This window comes from Galeopterus variegatus, unplaced genomic scaffold (assembly GCF_000696425.1).
Source record: "Galeopterus variegatus unplaced genomic scaffold, G_variegatus-3.0.2 Scaffold2329, whole genome shotgun sequence".
Classification (NCBI taxonomy): Eukaryota; Metazoa; Chordata; class Mammalia; order Dermoptera; family Cynocephalidae; genus Galeopterus; species Galeopterus variegatus.
Window position 1 is genome coordinate 190,852 of NW_007728440.1, and position 19,758 is coordinate 210,609.

A 19,758-nucleotide genomic window follows, 5' to 3' on the forward strand; every position below is an offset into this window, starting at 1 on the left:
TTATTTATATGCTGCTTTATTTCTGTAAGGATACACTGAAACGTTAGATGATAATAGCTAATGACAAAATGTAGAAATGAGGCATCAGCTTCTATATCCACTCCTACAAGAATGTTAATATGTATTGTCATTACACATTTACTTTCAATATTGTCTCATTATACTATGTAATATAATAATGTAGAATACAATAAGTAGGTGATCCTGCATTTTGGGTAAACAGTAGGTGGAAATCTGGTTCTGCCTGTGAGGATGGTGGCCTCCCCACACCTCCAGAGATCGAGCTAAGCTCTTGAGGAAAAGTCCTGGGAATCACAAGAGAAGGGACTTCGCAGTCCTTTGTAACACATGGACAAAGAGCAGACAGCTACTATATTACATGGGATTCAACTCGTCACTGTTTTCAAATGTCACATCCAAGTTGATAACAACCCTAGAGCCTGCTCAGCTACCCCTTGAGAATTTTACGGTTACTTCTGTAGGGTGAATTTCAAAACTGCAGGAACGTCTGAGGTGGCTAAAATCTTTTCATGCAAGTTCCCAAACCCATAAACTATTTTGCTATTCATCAAAACAGAAAATATTATTAATTAAAAAAAAGTAAAAAGGACAGCAGGGTTAGTTTTGTTAAGCTTCCAGAAGTATTCGCTGTGATGATGTTCCTCTGAAACAGGCTCGTTTTCTCAGATCTGCTTACACTTTTTAAATCACCTGCATGTTCCCTGCTTTAAAGTAGGAACACTCAGAAAACATGCCACACAGGGAAATCAAACATTAGTATAAAGAAAAAGTCAGTTTAGAATGACAGCTAAATTCAAGTGTTAATTTTCTGGAAATTTGCATTAGTCATTTGAAAGCACAAAAGAAGAGAAGGGAGGTAAGAGTTTTAATGAGAAAGATAAACCATGCATTTCCATAAGTTCTTTTTCTGCTCACAGAAGAGGGTGAGCAGTGAGTTGGAGCAGCCGCTGCAACTCTTGCATGTCGCATGTCATGTGACGACGCAGTGGGTCCCAGCTGAGCCATGAAAGGAATCTCAGTAGGGGCTTTATCTCTTATGCTTCTTGCTTACGTCACTAAGTGGCTAAATGTTTAGCGCTTTTCTGCTTTATGATAAACATGCAGAAGAGTCTATCTACTTTTTTGTTTTTTAACTGCAGCTATAGAGAAATGAACTTTGCTGCAGGGTTGCTTTTTGCTAAATACTAATATGATCACTGTGTGCCCTTATTTGAGTAATACTGTAAAATGGGAGAAAAGACAGAAGGAGCAACTGTAAAGAGGTGAAAGACCACTCTTCCCCTATCGATGGTGCAGGGTGAGAGCAAGGACACAAAGCACAAGACTCAAATTCCATTTTACAGGACAGGAGCCCCTGTCAATTTACAGCTTTTTGGCACAGTCGGGGCAATACACATGCTCCTCACGGAAAATAAAGCGCTTGTTGGCCAGATTCACGGAGCATTTTTTGCAGTGGAAGCAGTAGTCGTGCCAGGATTGTCCTTCATAGGCCACCACACTGGAGCCTTTACCAAACCCTGTGGAAAAACAAAAGAAAACAAGAGAGACAGCTGAATGAATACTGGTGAGGAAGCTGCAAGCGATCCAGAGAGATAAAATGATGACCTGCCCCGTTCGCAGAGCCGACGAGCACACAGAGCCAGTGTCTGCCCGGCTCCCAGTCCCCCCTCCACTCCACCGCGCGCTGTCCCCCACGCCGCCACTGTCCCCCACGCCGCCGCAACCCGGCTCCGGCTCTCCAGGACCTGAGAAGATGCCAGAGCTCAGCCGAGGGCTTCCCTGATTCAAAGAACCCGCGTTCCCATGCCACTGCTATCGCCCTGTGACGCGCACCGACCTCCCAGCATAACCAGTTTCTTTGATTTAGGTCAGGGCCATGGCATCAAAGTGGCCACCAGGAGGCAAACTTGGGCTATTCGTGGGGTGTACACTTACCGGGCCTCGAGGAGCTGCTAAGCTTCGATTTTTTCTATAAAGAACCACCACCCACGAGGGACAAGTCCTCTCTCCACCCGGATGCCTGCCCCGGAGGTTGGCGCTGGGAAACAGGGTGAGAGGCAAGCGTTTCCCGTGGCACACTGGGGGCTTCCTAGCTTTAGAGACTGGGTGGCTCACTCTTGACACAGTCCTTTTCCCTGAGGATGGCAAAAGTCTTCTCAAATGTACATTTCAAGGCTCCCCGGGGAGATGGGAAAATTGGAGGCAGGGAAAGGGCCCAGGGCACGTGGATCGCGGCCGCAAGATGAGGAATGAAGTGATTAGCTTTGCTTCTGATCGCCAAAATAAAAAACCAAAAAAAAAAAAACGACTGTTATCATTTGCAGCTACTTTGGAATGAGACTTTCCTCACTATTACACAATCAAAACAAAATGCTAAAACAAATTGATGCTTAGACTGATGTGACTTCCGTGTACATCCCTAACTCCTGATTTTAAATTGTGTGTCTCAGTGATTCTCCATTATCTCCTTGCTTGACTTCAAAAAATAAAAGTTCAAATAAATAATTAAAGCCTATAAAATAAAGGTTTAATAATAACTTGTCAGTTTTAATTTGTTTAATACATTAGTGTATCTGCATGCTTGCTGCTGCAAAGAACAGAAACCCAATTCCAAATGGCTTAAGAAAGAAGAGGATTTATCATCTCACCTACAGAAAAATTCCAGGGATGGCTAATTTGATGGTTCAGCAACATCCTCGAAGACCCAGGTTCTTCCAGTTTTCCGTTTTGCCTTCCTCAGGGTATTATCTTTGGGCTGACTCCTTTCAAGATGGCAAGATGGTCACCATAGTTCCAAGCATCCTGGAAATATCCAGTGGTCAGTGTCTCTTCTTAGGTTGGGACCAGAGTGGCAGGGGGACAAGGGCGTTCTTTGGGGGCCTTTGTGGATGAAACCGACGAGATGTAGGAAAATGAGAGATGGTTACCATGCGCAAAACCTAGCCTGGCAGACTTAGCAAGGACTCTTTAGCCTACCAGTGATGGGGTTCTTGCATCCAGCACACTTCTTGGCCACAAAGTTCTTGTAGCAATCCACGCAGTAATACTGGTCCTCCACAGCGGTGAAACGCTGCCCAGCCAGCTTCTTAGAGCAGGTAACACACACAAAGCACTCGGCATGCCAGGGCTGATCCTGGTAAGTGATTCCTCCAGATGTGATGGCCTAGACCAGGGAGTGTAGCACCGGATTCAGATTCAACAACCATTTTGTTGAATGTCTACTATGTGCCAGGCACTGTGCTGGGCGCTTTGGTATACAATATCTCATTTAATCTCCACAATAGCCATGGGAGGCAGGTACTATTATTATCCCCAATTTACAGATGAAGACACTGAAGGTGAGCCCCTTCACAAAGTTACACAGCAACTAAGTGGTGGAGGCGGGCCTCAGAGTCAGGGCTGCCTGGCCCAGAGCACAGCGCAAGCGTGCTCACCCACAGCCTGACTTGGCGGGGGCACTGCTTTCTAATCCCACAGTCTCCTCATCTGTAAAACAAGAATAATAATTCCTGCGTCACAGGGCTGTCGTGAGGATGGAATGGGATAGTGTGTGTGCAAGTGCTCTGCAGACTGTCAAACACTTCTAGAAACAGTTAATACAGAACTCCCTGGAAAATGTACCTTGTTGCACTTCACGCAATGCTTGGCGAACTTGGTCTCGTGGCAAGTCACGCAGTAGAAGTCCTCCCCTTTCGGGAAGAAGCTTCCAGTCCCGATGACTTGCTTGCAGTTGCTGCAGGTGAAGCAGTCTTTGTGCCAGACGGTCCCCTTGTACTCCACGTTCTGATCTCCTGAGGGACAGCAATTGGGTGGATAGCCCCACTGGCAGGCTCTGCAGGGGCTGCATCCACTCAGGCCGCCCTCCCCAGCCCCCGAGGTGAGGGGATGCAGGCCCTGCAGCTGCTGGCCTTACACCTCCAACTAACCTACCCGTGTCCACCTTGTGGCCATGCCAACCCGGGACTCCACCATGGGCGGGGACCCCAGTGTTATCATTTTAGGATTAGAGGCCTGAATCCCCACCCCCGTCTCTATGCCCCACGTGGACTCAGATTCCTTAGGGGACTGCCTGACCCGGAATCACACACCCTGAGGAAGAAGCATGCTTTGATCACTTACTACACCAAAAGAGAAAGTGCTACATACTTTTCACTTCATTCTCTTGCCACAGGCTGTTCTCGCCAGTGTTCTTTAGGCTCCGAGTGTGTGCGTGTGTGCGAGCATATATGTGTACGCATATATACGTGTATGTATATGTGTACATATATATGCTAAAATCTCAAAGCAGCTCACAGCAACGGTAGCCCCCCATGACAAGCAAGCCCACACCATGTCTGCCTTCAAGGGCTCCTCCCTGGCAGCCTGGGGCAGGAGGGGGCAGTACCTGCCACAATGGCCTTGAAGCAGCCCTTGCACCTGGGGGAGTCCTCCCGGGTGGTGCACTTGTTGCACAGGATCTTGTTGTCCTTGGACACAAAAGTCTCGTTGGCCAAGGGGTGAAAGCACTTGGCACAGCGGAAGCAGGTGTCATGCCAGAAGCGGTTCTTATAGTGCACCTCCTGGAAAGCAAGCAGAGTGGGGCGGGCCACTGGGAGGGTGCCGGGGCAATGGTGGCAGCCCCCCGCCCCCTCCATCAAGGCCCGGGGTGACTGCTCTTGTGAGGAACAGGAGGGATGCTGAGACGAGGATGGAAAATGCACAGTTCCTGAAATACTTAGTGTACACCCAGAAGAGCTGGCAAAGGCCTCGGTGCCCAGCTATCCAAGCCCACATTAAACAGCTAGCGACGCCGACTCAGGGAGTAGGGGCCGCCTCAAGGCCTCCAGGTGGCAGCAGTGATGAGGAGGAAACACAAAGGAAGGCTGCTGCTGTCCCAGTTGTGGGAGACCCAGCCTGTCCCATCTGCAGTGGGCGCCACCTTTACCTTGGAGTCCGCACCGATGGGCTTGCGGCACTCCACACAGGTGTTGGCACAGAACTTGTCAAAGCACTTCAGGCAGCAGTGGTGGCCATCCTTCTGCACGTACTTTTTCCCCTGCAAGGGGTCCCTGCAGTAGTGGCAGTTGAACTTCTCGGTCATGGTGCCCACCTTGTAGCTGGAGGGACCTGTGGGGGCAAGCAGGCAGGACAAATGACTGACGGAAACGCCGGAGCACTCTGCCACTGAGGCTCCAGGAGGCCCCTGTGCAATGCTGCATGTGGCCGGGCAAACCCTCTGAGTCCACGCAGCCTGGGGACCAGGGCCCGGCTTGTCCTTGAAGCTGGTTGGCTGTCAAGTACCGATACTTCCTTAGGACTCCCAGCAAGAAAGCACCCCCTGAGTCTAGCTCCTGGAAGGCCAGAGGGCCAATAGCCAGTGACCCCCTGATGAGACAGTAGAGACCCCTGCTCAGATATACTGAGCAGGACACGTGGATCAGAGCCTGTGTTGACCAGAGTCATCAGACAGGGATTCTGAGAGGTGCAGTCAATGTGAGCAGTGACATGAAGGAGCAGAGGGGTGTGCTGGAGCAGGCAAGAAGGAAGAGTGTCTTTATACAAAGGAAGGGCACTGGGCAGAGGCTCAAGGGGGTGGTGGGAATGCAGGTGAAGGGGAAAGATGCTCCGCGGTGGCAGGCCACTTAGCAGGGCAGCCTGCAGGGGGAGGCAGGGGCTGGGCCCTCTGCTTTGAGAGCTGCCCACCATGTCGCAAACCAGGAGTCTCCCTGCTGGCTTTTGCCTCTTCCTCTGTCACTTTTTAGGGGATGACAGTATCCTTCGGTGGCCTCACATTCCTCCTATCTGTTGAATTCTATTCATTTGAACAAAAACTTACAGATGACTCTGTGCCACGCCAGGCACATAAGCAATACCCATTCATTTGTTTAAAATGCTTAAATTTACTTGAAATCTGCCAGAAATGTTTTTAAATACCTGATAGATGCTAATGAGTTCTGTTCAAGATAGTTTATTTACTAACTTTTGGAGCCTGAACTAATTAAACAGCAATGGGGGATTTATAAAACTGGCATTCTAGCTGCTAGAGGATTACATTAATTTTTTTTTAAATGGCATTCTTAATTGGTATCAGCAAGTTTTCCAACTGTAAATTATTTGTCACAGTGATGTGTGGTTTTGTTACATATCAAATTCCAGTTTCCCTTGGGTCAAGCAAGTGAGAATCAAGGGTATTCACTGAAATGTTACCATTTGGGATATTTGTTGTTTTAAAAATTATAATTTTAAAGTATAATCTGGAAAAAAATGACTTTTCAAAAATGTGAAACTGATTTTTTCCAAGAATCCCTTCAATTCCACTCATATGAACAGGGCCCCGCAATCCCAAGCACTGCCGAGGAGCTCTGGTGCCCCTTTGCCAAGTCAGTTCCTACAGAATCCTGACACCAAAAAGGTACCAAATGTGGCTTTCTATTAGCTCTCAACTTCTTTAAACATATGCCAATTTGTTCCTATTCCCTTGAAAAAGAAATTTACACAGCTAAATTGATAGCAATTATCTAATTAGTACAGGAAATACAAGAATCGAGACTATTTTCTCAACCTCTCCACAAGCACGGTTACTGTGTGAGCAAACACCCAGAGTTATTTAGAAAGAGAGAGAAAATAAATGAGCAGTTGCCGGGTACTCACCGCTGCACTTCCACTAACTGAACAGTACCAAACTCCCACTGTGGGTTCCATTCCCAGTGTTTTTTATACAAACACATGTCCAAGGTGTTTGGATCCTGTTGCCATAGGCAACCAAACAGCAGAGAGTGAGCCAGGGAAACCACACCCTGTGTCTCAGAACCCGCCTGGGCAAGGGCTGTTGAACTCTCACTCGGAACCGAGTCAGTGTCTGAAGCTGGCCTCAAACAAAGGAAATCAGGCCACCGAACAAGCACAAATGAAGCAAATGAGGGGCATTCTTGTGTAAGGACAGTTGCTCAGGACCGTTGGGCCACAGTTAAGAGACTTAACAAGACTAGAGAATGGTTCTAACTTGCACTTTCCCCTAAAAAGAAAACCGCGATGTTACCTTATGTAATTGGGTTAGAAACAAAAAGTAGCAACACAAGGAACCCAGACCCTGTCACCTTCCAGCATGCACTGTTTATGTACAGCAGCGTTTTAACCATCTAGAGACAAAAGTACCTGTCACAGTGACAGCATGTGGAAAACCACTCTCCCTAATTCATTCTTGCTGGTCTGTCCCGTGTCACATAAAATCTTTGTCGTAGCGTGCCCTCAACAAAAGATTTGCTTTCTCATTAAAAGCCAAGTTGAGACACCAAATAAATCTCCCCCAAAAGTAAATGCCAGGAAATTAAATTATCAGTGGCTCCTAAATGCCACTTGGCAGGAAAACAGTATTTGTAAGATTAGACAGCACTGGCTTCCTACGTGGCTAGTACCCATGGCTGGTTTATCCCTTCCAGAGACTATCTCCTTTTACCATATTTGAAAATCCTCCCTTCTCCCTTACCAAGGTCTCTATTTAGACTAAAACTTTGAACCTGCTCACTTTAGTATCACTCTCTTTTGATGTCTTTCAAAGAAGAAATGGATTCCAAATATTTCTATATTAAAGAGCCATACAGAGTCACACCTAAAGAAAGTCCCACCTCTTGATATTTCTGAGTCTTTGCTTTACAATAAAAATCCAGGTATTAGTATCACACGAAAGAAAAAAACACTAAGAAACAAAATGAATTCCATTTAGAGGTATTTAGAAGTTTTGAAGAGAAGGAAAACTACACTATGGTTCACAGTACCAGGGAGATCTGACCTGCCAAGGCTTTCTCACTTTAAAACCATACATTTTCAGGACTGGTATATTACCAATGCCAAGGTGTTCACTGGTTACTTTCATAGTTCTAGAATACAACTTGCTCAGAGTTTCTAAGCATCCAGAAGATGAAATAATCCAGGCTCATCACTGAACATGGAAGTACCAAAGTTTGTTGAAAATGTCAGTCAATGAAGTTGCTCACCACTGTATCATTCCTATAGTACAGGCTCTTAAATCAGCAAAATGAAAATTAGATGAATCAACCCTAAGTTTATGGTACCAATAAGAAGAGTCTCATCTTTTGGTATTTTTGAATCCTAGCTTTAGGCAATATTATTTTTTTTGTTCTGTAGTATGAAAAACCCAGGGTCACCTGATATTCCCTGCCACTGTATACTTAAACCTAGAGTCCATACCCAAATGGTGAAACAGATTTCAAAGGACATATTCTTTTAAAATTGATTTCAACAGTTGACAAGTCTTTTTTTATGTATGTGGAAACACTTAGTTGTCAAGATAAAATAGGCATTTCTAAGAATGTTGGCTTTATTGCCTAATAAGTAAACAGGCTAGAAATACTTAAAGTATGTTAACAATGTCTATGTCAAATTCATGAACTTTAGTACATTTTTGTTTTTTTGCAACAAATCTAATTAAATGGAACTGTGGGCAACCTCGTGTTTTTCTAACTATGATCATTTAGTATAAAACTATTTCAAACCCTCATGTAGAATGAGGTTGGAATAATACATTCCTACTGACAAGACAGTTAACATACCAAAACCTTGCATAAAATATAAATGATGTGTATAAGACCAATATATTTTGCTATTACTTATCTTCAAAGAGGTTAACAACTCTGAGAAATCAGCTTATAAATGACACTGTTGAGACAGAAATTCCTAAAGACAGCAAACATCCCTAGTTGTGGGCTCCACAAGAGTCTGAACCATGACTTCGTGAGAGAAAAGCATGGACTCTCCTTTCTTCTCCATTGTTAGAAATAAGAGAATAGAGAACAACAAAGATGGCATTTTACCTCTTCTTTTGGGCTCTCTTTAATCTTACTGAATTACATATACTTAGGCGTTTGTCTCTTCAAGGATAATTTTTTATCCCCTTAGCGATTTCTAAGTACATGAAATGTGAAGCCTTTTAACATTCCAAACTTCCAGATATGTTTGCCTTGGCTTCTTGCTGTTATCTTGGAAAGGGCATGTCATCCACCATTAAGTGAAACATTTGCTGCATATAATAACAGTGCTACTTCCCTTAGTGCCATTTGCTGCATATAATAACAGTGCTACTTCCCTTGGTGCCTGTCTTTGTCCAGGACTTGTTTGCCCTAGAGTAGCTCTTTCACCAATTTTAACATCTCATTGTGGCCCTCATCTGTACGTAGTACTGTTTCTCTAGCACTGAAAATTCTGCCAATACACTAGGAGCCCCAGGTACCTGACCCAGGGCCTTGTACACAGGAATCACTCAGTACACACCTGCTAATTGACAGATGGAGATAAGTCACCACCACTAAGCTTCTAAAATTTCAGTATTTGGCTAGTCACTAAAAATGGATTTTGACCCAATTATCTGAGCCTCTATATTGTCCATACAAAGCCCATTTCAGAGTGACACTGATTTTCTTTCTGTGAGGACTTCTCTCTCTTTCATGGACCTATTCTCTTCTTTCATGACGTATGAACCTACTGTAACACAAAATGCTATTTCCTGATTCTTAAAATCGTCTCCTGTGACCCTAAGATGTTGAAGTTGAACCTACACCTTAGGATCACATGAGCTGTCCCCTGACTTTCTAAGACAGAAATCTTTGTTATAAAATGTATTTAATAAAAGAAATTTTAGATGCTTAGTTTTAGAATGCAGTTAAGAAATGTGGCTGTGTGATCAAATATTAGATATTTATTAAAAGATGGTTGCCTGACTTTCTTTCTATGCCTGCTTTAAAAGACACATCAATCTTCACTTAATAAACAAGCTTCCTCTTTCAGAAAATTCCTGAACTACATCCAACTTGCCAAGAGGTGCCTAAATAAACCTCAGTATCTCAATAAAAAGTTCTGGCTTTCAATTTAATCATGTACACATACGAGTAATATAACATTGCAACATTTGAGTTTTTGTTTTGTTTTTACTATAAACCTCTCATTAAAGAAGATTCAATTTGTATTTAATAAGTCTTGCTTGTGTTTTTATACATATTTTCTCCTGTATTTCTTGCTAATGTTCATTTTTTCCTCCATGTCCAACTGGCTCAAAATGAGAATATTTAAGAAGAAAGTGAATATTATGACCAGGTAGCATTTTTCTAACTATGTGCTTTCCGTGAGTGGTATAATGTACAGTGTAAGCAATGAGCAGCAATCCAAATGGAAAAAAATTCATGTTATTTCTGGTCTGTTAATTGCTAAGTTAATTGCTAAGCCTAACCTACCAGTACCTCAGTGACTCCACGTATAATGTTGGCTTCTAAAGAAAGGGTATATTGCTTTCCTAAGAACATTCAACAAATGGAACGAAGCCTTAGCCAATGAATAGGACACTTGTGTAGCAGACATGCTAACGCACCTGGCGGTGTCGTCAGACATTTGGGAATAAATACCTAAATAGCTGCAAAGAGATGGAGTTCATGAGTCACGGCTGAAAAATAGTCTTTCATAGAATTTCATAGAAAAATCAGAAAGTGTTTTTCCCTTAAAAACAGAACATGTACAGAATGATTCAATATTAATAGCAACTTCACTGGCAGTGTGCATTTAGAAAACAACATAAATCTCTTTTGGGTCACTGATGTGTAGGTAACACCATTTCAGATTATACCTGGTATCAGGAGGGTTGGATATAGATCATTAAATGAAAACTTATGTGCCACTAAACTTCCACCAGGCAAGATTCTGCCCTGGTACCATTTAGTTCATATATGAAGTTTTTCTTAATGCTGCATATATTCTGTGCAGCATATTCCATCTTCCATACAGGAGAAAAGTGCTTCTGACCCAGCAGCAACAGAACATGTGTTTTTAGTTTTTCCAGTTGTGGTGAAGTGGTAGGCAGTCATTTGGTGGTCATTAAAAGTACAAAACGTTCAGTTTCACCGTCAACCAAATCTTCTGTTTTAAGAAGCCAGTCTTTTCTCAGCCCACCCTCTCATTTTCCATCCCTGCCCTGAGAAAAGACTAGAGGGTGTGTGGAGCCCACTGGGCAGCGCCTGTGGAAGGGAATTAATGGCTGTATAATATGGCAAATGATCTTACTTCCCTCTGCACCCCCATCCTGCTCCTTGGCTGGAAGGGCCAAAGGGTAAAGGAATTGAATCTACTTAATTTTGCAAACCTTTTTAAAATGTTCAATGTCAAAAGTAGACATTTTTGTCCTTGAAAGGTCCTCTCAGTATGTGGATGGTCAGTAAAAATTGATTCTGATCCAATTATCTGAGCCTCTATTTTGTCCATATGAAGCCCATTTCAGGGCAACACTGATTTTCTTTCTGTGAGGTCTTCTCTCTCTTTCACGGACCTATGAACCTAATGCAATACAAAACGCAATTTCCTGATCTTAAAAATCATCTAAAAGGTGTAAATAAGTGGTCGAATTTAACCACAATTAGCGCATCCAGATTTATATCAGTAACAATAAAACAAGCCTTTGGTGCAATTCAAAACCCAAGGTTGGGTATGCTATAAAGATGTCACCTTTTAAACTTATTTTCTTATTGTATCACTTAATTAGGAAATAAAACGGGGAGTTATTCTACCAGTTAATATGCATTCAAAGTCCATTAGGACAAGTGGTACAGCTGACAAGTTTTTTATGATACCCAGAGAATGCATATGTTGGCTGATAACCACGATCTCAGGCATGTTTGTAAAACAGCTTCTTGGGTTTAAAGAAAAAAAAAAAAACAACCAGATAGGTTTTGAACATTTTGAATACTTGAGGACAAGGAAGACGTGGCGTATGAATTCATTAAAATAGCGAATTCCATTAAAGCACATTTGCTTTAAAACACCAAAAGAGAAATTTCCAAGAGTATTTTCATTGTTTAAATATCGACAGGCACTTAGAAGTTTTCAAAAATAATTTTTCCAAAAAACACCAGCGATAATTACTTTGTCCCTTAATCTGAAAGTTGGGAGACAGGCCAAAGTGCCTGGTTTCTACCCAACTGTCTTACTTTACCAGCCCCAAGAAAAGCAACCGTTACTTAGGCAGAGAGCAACAGAGCCACAGCCACATTCCTGTCGTCGGGGAGAAGTGGGCAGAGACGGGCGGCAGGCTGACTCCAGAGACTGGGGCTTTATTCCACAGATTTTTTTTGTCTATGGCAAAGGATTTTCCTTATGTCAGGTTACCAAACAAGAAGACTCTCATGGTAACAATGGTCTAGGGGGTCCACAACTCTGCCCCTTTTCCTGATAGGAACAATTCATGACATACTTGTCATATCAAAAGGATTGTAGCTGTTTCTTCAGGAAAATTAAAAACATTGTTCAGAAAAACGGAAGAGGTGGTAAGTCATTATGGACCTTCTTAGATACAAACAGTCCCCCTTCCAGCTCCATATTTGATTTATGTTTTCCAAACACTTTAAATTAGATGTAAAGCACTGTCAAGATGAAGAACTATGTCTTATAAATAACCAAAAAATCCTAACCGAAAATGTCTTTCCTCACACAGTCTCTTATAGTTTCATTGCACGTCCTGAACAATGTAAAATATAGTAGTATACTTATATGTTTTTTAAAGAAATAAGTCACTCAAATTCTAATTTTACTTGAATAAGAATAATCTTTTGTCTTTGAAGTAGCATGAGAAAACAAGGACGAAAGAGAGGCAAAGTATGATTTATTTACTATTTAGACAAGATTAAATTCACTTAATCCAAAATTATCTTTTAGCCAAAAGACAGATTCAGTGCCCTAACAAAATTGTGCTCAGTAAAAGAAAAAGAACATGAACTTTTTACCTGAATGTCTATGGGAAGCCATGGCTCAGAGACCAAGTTCAGGAGCAGCACCTAGACTAGTCTTCCCTCAACCCCAGCTGAGAAGGCCACAAATGAACATACATTTAAGGGGAAGCGGCTAACACAAAAATAACCGAGAGCAGATGGCCCACCCCTCCTCAGACATCACAACCTTAATCCCACTAGAAAATTCTTAACCATTTTAGGTGATCCAAGGGAGAAGAATAGGACCCAGTAAAAATACCAAACGCTACATATAAATACCTGCAGGGCTACTCAGCATCCAAATTAGCTCCAGAGCCAGAGAGGCCACATAGAAAGTCATCCCTGTACCGGAATAAAATTTGGACTCAGCTCTGGCATAGCTTAACGCTGAGCCAACCTTATTAATCCACTTTCTATGCCTCAAGAGCTTGTATTTGGCCCTATAAATAATTCATTTTTGTGCTATTAATGATAAAAGTAACTAAAAGAGATAGACTTGTGTTGCCAATGTAATTAAAGTGGATTAGACACTATGAATATAGAGATTAAGGGTATCACAGATGTTTAACTTTGTGTCCTCCTTGGTATGAGCCAGAGCTCAGCAGGTCACCGAAAAGGGGAGCAATTCAAGCCACCCCATCTCCTTAGTGGCAGGTAGAACAGAACAGAAGGGAGAGATACACATGCATACACAAAGAAGACACCTTGTCCCACAAACCAAATCTCTTGCTTTTCACTTTCAGGGACAACAAAAGTAAAAATATGAATGAAAATGAAGATATCGACCTAACATGCTGTAATAGGTCAACAGGCCATCAGATGGCTGGAGACTGGGAATCAGGAATGAGTTCTAGGAAAAGCCTGTAAGGCCCTCCAGGACCCCATCCCCTCCTCCTCTGGCCTTATCCCTGGCCTTCTCGCCCTCATTCCCACTTCACTGGCCTTGTCCCTGTCCTCTGCACCCTCTGGGCACAGAGCCTCTCATGGTTGCTCATCTGTCCCCTACAAGTCTTTGCTCCAAGCCATTTTTTCAGTGAAGTCTTCTTTGACCACCCAGTTTCAAATTGCAAACATGCTAGGTGTCACACTGATTTCTCTCGCTTGTCTTCTGGTTGTCCCTTCTGCTCCACGAGTCTAGGAATTTGGTGGTGGTGTTCAATGCTGGGGCCTCAGCTCCTAGAACACTGCCCAGCTCTCAGGAGGCCCTCAGTAACTATTTGTTGAAAGAATGAATTAAAAGAAATGAAAAGTGTCAATGAAGCCTTTGAAACATAGTCCTACCTAGAATCCTGAAAGTGGCTTTGGCCGATGAATTTCAAGGAAGGCAGCCGACCTTCACTCTGGGACAGGCCTTGGGCCCAGTCCCTTTATAGCCACTGTCTTGTTTAATAGTGCATGCCACTGGTTTGGCCCTGAATTATTCATGCGTCTCTCCTCTCAGGCTGAGGGCTGGGGCAGTGCTTTGCTTGCCTTCATGCTCCTACAGCATATAGTTGGTAAGCAGGAAATGCTTCATGGATAAATGAATGAATGAGTTTCATAGTTCTCATGCTCTTCAAATGTTTAAGGAAAAATCAATTGAAAAGATAGCTGAAATTGTTAGCAACTCCCCATTAGCTGGAAAATGACATAACAATAAAAGCCAGGATGTTACAGGCAAATTTATTACATGTTAGGGTCAAAAAAGTCAGCCTGGGAGAAAAAAAGAAGTGATACTGTGATCTCCCCTCCACCCCATGCCTTTCTAACCTCTTTCTTATCCAGACTGATTCAATTATGGCAGGGAGATTGGCCAGTGGTAACAACTCCGCACCCCTAAAACAAACTTAAACTTTTTACCTGGAGGAAACGCTCTTATTTTATTAGATGATTAACCTTTACGAATCCTAAGTTTTAGATTTTAGTGAGGTATATTTTTAGGTAAGCCAATGTATTTTTTTAAATGCCCCTCTTGAAGTGCTGTGAACAATAAGCTTAGCGTGCCAAATGCTTTCCTTTAGGAAGTCAGTTCTAGTTTCAAGCTATGCATCCAGAGGGGTACTCTTTCAGCAAGTATAGCAGTTCCTTCAGGTGTCTAATCATTTTGAAAGGCAACAGAAGAATATGGAAAGACTGATAAGCCTTATGAAATTAGCAAATAAACAGTAATCTATTTTGCCTGAAATACAAGAGAAAATACAAACACAAAAGAATCATTTTCTGACTGCTAATTAGTCAACTAAGACAATTCAGTGTGAGCTAGGAGCTTGGCCCTACCATGACAGCATTTGCTCCAGCCACAATTTATATAAACCAGGTAACTCTGCCTTCCTAAAAACTTCATGAAGCAAGACCACTACCTGCTCTGACATCTGTCCCCACTGCTGATGTCCTCAAGTCACGAAACTTGGCCTTTCACAAAAGCAAAAAAGAAAAGACTTTTTGCAATGTGAAAAAACAATTTCTCAGTAAGAACTGTTGGTAACTTTGCCGTATCTTGGATCAGAGGATCAGAAACCTTGATGGTTAAGTAGCAGATACCTAAATAATCAATGGTTCATTGGCATCTGAGCAAATCTTGTTACATGCTAGCAGTATGATATTTAATAACATCCTTATTAATCCCTGTGCTATTTACAAAGTACCTTTATATACTGTTGGTGGAGCTGATTAGTGTTTGGTGAACAGCTCTTTAGTGTCTGAAGGCCATGTGCACTCCTTCTAGTCTCTCACACTCTAGTAGAATCAGGATGATTTTTCAGTGAGTTGTAGGCATTAAAACCCCTAAGCTCCCCCTCACATGTCATCTGCCTAGAACCATTTACTTCAGAGCTTACCTGCAAATCCTTGTCTTCCAACTATCTGCAGGTACATCATCTGCTGGGGTCCACCTGCAGATGATACCACCCCATGCATCCATTTATTTTAAACAACAAACACTTATTGAACAAATGTCCTACTATGTGGTGCAAGACATGTTTCTGACAACAAGGAATAAAACACAGTCCTTACTCTCAAGTGTACCAAGAGAAATAAACAAATGAGCACCATGCAAGGCAGAGCATGTTGGGTGACAGAAGAGATATAAGTGTCATCAAGATTTATCACAGGGAGAGATCATATCAGGTTTGAGGATCAGAAAAGACTCGATGGATGTCATGGCATTTGACCTGGTCCCTGAAGAATGGGTGAGACTTTGGCATGCAGAAAAGGGGGATGGGGCATTCCAAGAAAAAGGCACAGTGTGAGCAAAGGTATGAGAAGAACACAGCACCTGCTCAAGAAGCGGGATGCAGCCGGGGAGGAGGAGGAAGCACAGGGCAAGGAAGTGCTGGGACCCGAAGCAAGAAAGGCAGGGAAAGCCAGAGCATGGAGGGCCTTTTTGCAACTGGTGCAAGGGCAGGGTGAGATCAGAGTGATGCAAGCTGCTATCAGAAGGGTGGACCTCAGAGGAAGATAGTATAGAAGCCGGGAGAGAGCCTAGAAGGGTGTGCATTTGTCCAGATGAGACATAAGGAAGGACTGGATGAATGAGAGACAGTGGCAATGGGCATGAAAAGGAAAGACTAGATGTAAAGGACACTGTGAGGCACGACTGAGAGGACTGATTAGATGTAAAGCAGGGGCAGCAGCCAACGACCCCTCTGAGGATGGGTTTCTGGGTCATCGGGAAAATAGAGAATTTGGGAGGCAGAGCTGGTGTGAGGAAGAAGCACTTTATTTTGGACTTCATGATGAGGTTCTTCTGGATGTCAGTAACGAACCCCCTTTCATGGGATCCAAGCTATCGAGCAGACAGAACAGTAGGATTATGGTGGAATCACGTTTGTGAGGATTCTCGGACTGCAATCCAATCCTAGACTCTGCTCAGAAACACCACTGGGAGGATCAAACTTCAGAAGTTCAAAGCAGTGCAAAGCGAAGAGTCAAACACAGCAAATTTGGTGGCCCACTTGGCCCAAACCTCGGGAGTTCCTTCTTCACAAATGGCCTTGTGGTCACCCTTCTCCCTTCACTACACGTTTCTTTTATGGAGGAAATAACCCAATGGTTGTTCAGACAATTACTGGCCATTACTCACGGCTGGAGGCAAGAGGCTGATAACAACCTGGAATGGAGTCTTTGTGGATTTATCAGTGGTTTCATCTTAATTTTTTTTTTTACATTATTCTTCTCCTCATGCCTACTACTAATAAGTTAATACACTGCAAGTTTTTTCTCCACATAGTCTTGTCAGATTGCTAGTCCCTCTGCCAAAAATTTCTCCTGAGTGACTCCAACTGCAAGATTAAGGCATCTAGTCATGCACTATGATATGATGTGATTCAGTGCTGAGCTCTCTGGAGTATTTCTTGTCCTATGTACTCTTGCCAGAACAAGCCCAGTACAGCTTCAGCTGTCTCATGTTCCTGTCAATCTTTAAGGTGGGAAGAGTACTTTTGCCTACTGACAAGCCCAATTTTGCAAAGTCACTGCTTAAATGTCACAATTCATGGCATAGCCATCAAAGAGTACAATGAGGGAGCACCCCCAGAACCACATGAGGGGTGACTTTGTCATGCAAGATCCAAATGAAAGCAGACCTGGAATTCTGCCTTCCTGAATGGTCTCTCAATCTCAGAGCAAAGGAAAGCGTGACTATGAAAGTGGAAAGACCTGCTATAAACGAGATGAGATACATAAAATAAAAGACCCTCTAAATAGCAATGCACCTAGAAAATGCTAATTAACTCTGCTGAAGACCTGTTCATTTCACAACTGACCAGAGCTCAGAAGGTTTCCTTATAATATTCACACAGAGATTAAGCATTTAAGCCCGTGCCATGGCCTCTGTAATTTGATTTTTGGAAATGTCACTCCATGATTAGTAACAGTTTTAAATGTCTCCAGTCCCCCAAGTCTGCTCCTTCCTGTGTTGCTACTAGACTCTCACCAAGATGTAGGAACTATCCCAACAATATCCTATATATATTTTTACAGGCCTCTAACAAGAAATCACTACCAGGACAACACTGAATAAATGACTTTCAAAGAGTCACTAGGATGATCTCAGGTTAAAAAAAAATAGAAGTGGCACTTAAAAGAAAATAAACAGAAAAGTGAAAGAAGAAAAGAAATAAAAATGAGGAAGAGTTTTAGAAGGAAATATATAATACAAATACAGAATCTCACATCAAGGGAAAATGAATGTTTCATGAAATGGAGACGCTGGTAGGGATAAATCTTTGTCATATTTTAGATGTTAAAGTTCTCTTCCAGTCTATTTCTACCACCCACTTGTGATATATCTGTTTTATTTCCATGTTGCCATGTGCCATGATTCAAAACACTCTTTCAATCATGCTAAGTCTTGGCATTCACCAACCCCACCTGTTATGGACATTTCAAGCCTTTGATAGATACTTGAGGGCTAAACTTCCTGACCCTATTTTATAATTTACCCAGCTGATTAATATCTATGACAGGGAAGAAGAGCAAATCAAGTAAGCGTCCATCCATACCTTAATCTTAATGCTATGACTAAGATCAACTACCTTGATCAGAGGTGTTATCATAATACTTCATGAGCTCTGTTCCTGGTATGAAACATCAAGACTAGCAACATATAATCTGTCTCCATTTACCAAAGGACTGCAATGAATACATTACCTTATTATACATTGGTGTTTTCAAATTCCAAACAGAAGATAGGTCTAGAATTCAAGGTAAAGGCTGAAAAAACTCATGAGTGATTTTGTGGGGTTTGGTCAGTAGAGCATCCGAATTTAACATGGTGCATAAAAGAAGGAGTGTGAGCATGGTAGGAAGAAAGACCAAGCAGTGACCTGGATGCCACTCAAGAAGTCCATATGCTGTTAGGCAACAGAGTTGACTATTCTGATAGCAGAGCAATCCAGATTTCCAGAGGACTGAAAGTACGTAAGGTGAAAGCTCACTTGGTCCCCATCTGCGGTTTCCCCCAGGGCCATTATTTTTCTGTCTGAGCAGTGCCCTGATCAGAGTTCCACACAGGAGTACTTAGACAGATGGAGGAGAGGGGTGGCCCACAGTGATTCATGTTTGAGAGAGCAAACATAATAACTTTCTGTGCAAAGAGCTCTTCTATTATGCCAGGACAGGCACTATTTTGTGAAAATTCATGGCAGGGCCAAAATGAATCTTGCTGGTGTGTGGTCTGCCATTAGATTACTGCCTTGAAGGGTAGCTTGTCATCCCTGCTTGTCAATCTGTGCAGGGTGAGGGCAGAATGTAGGTTTCTCCAAAAGTTGGAGATGCTTGGAGAACTTGGAGAAAAAGTGGACCGGGTCTGTGGGTGTTTCCGCCTTCATAAAGATTGCATAGCGTTGGAGTTGGAAATGATTTTAGATACCATCTACTCCATCCACCTCACTTTGCAGATGGGAAAACTGCAGCCCAGTGATGGGAATGTGGTTTATGGAAAATAGGGTTCATGGTCTCTCGACTTTGATAGTCAACAAGAGAGGCTAATCTGAGTTACAGATCCTGAGATTAAGGGCCATTTGTGTGACTTGCAGATGAAGCACTCTGGATTCTCTCATGCTATAGCAAGGGTCTAGTCAAAGAGACCATAAACTTCAGCTGAGTTAACTTAGAAGCAGCAATTGACAGAGCGCTTAGAGAGCTAAGGACTAGATTGAATGGAGGAGCAGAGGGTCTACCTTAAAACAGCTGACACTTAAGGGAGTGACACTGAAGAGTGAGTGGTTTCAAAGCTATTGAAGTCAAGCAATATGTTTATCATGCCAGACAGCAAGTACATGAAATAGAATGACAGGAACACAAAGTCCTGCGAGTAGAATGTGAGAAGGAGAGTAAGAGGCTAGAGTAGCAGAAGCCATCAAAGGACATGCACTCGGAAAGACTGTATCACGTTTGCCTTGAATCCTAGCCTGTCTTGTTCCTTTTCAAGCAGTGTGATAATCAAAGAGAATAAATATGTGAAGTACGTACCTATGGTAAGTAAGACTGATTGTCAAAGGTATAGAAAACTAAATAA

At 42.7% G+C, this 19,758-nt stretch overlaps 1 protein-coding gene across 2 annotated transcripts in view; it reads right to left on the reverse strand.

Moving 5' to 3' along the window:
* FHL1 (four and a half LIM domains 1) overlaps positions 1-19,758 on the reverse strand; it is a 38,519-nt gene continuing 18,761 nt past the window's right edge. The window contains exons 2-7 of one of the 2 annotated variants that reach the window (XM_008581330.1): positions 4,946-5,127; positions 4,406-4,580; positions 3,643-3,812; positions 2,998-3,184; positions 1,957-2,156; positions 1-1,538 (exon numbers count right to left, since the gene is read on the reverse strand). In XM_008581330.1, the coding sequence (XP_008579552.1) occupies positions 1,455-1,538; positions 1,957-2,156; positions 2,998-3,184; positions 3,643-3,812; positions 4,406-4,580; positions 4,946-5,101 (972 nt within the window). In that variant the 5' untranslated portion in view covers positions 5,102-5,127 and the 3' untranslated portion in view covers positions 1-1,454. The remainder of the gene's footprint in view (positions 1,539-1,956; positions 2,157-2,997; positions 3,185-3,642; positions 3,813-4,405; positions 4,581-4,945; positions 5,128-19,758) is intronic. The other variant, XM_008581331.1, reaches the window with a different exon arrangement.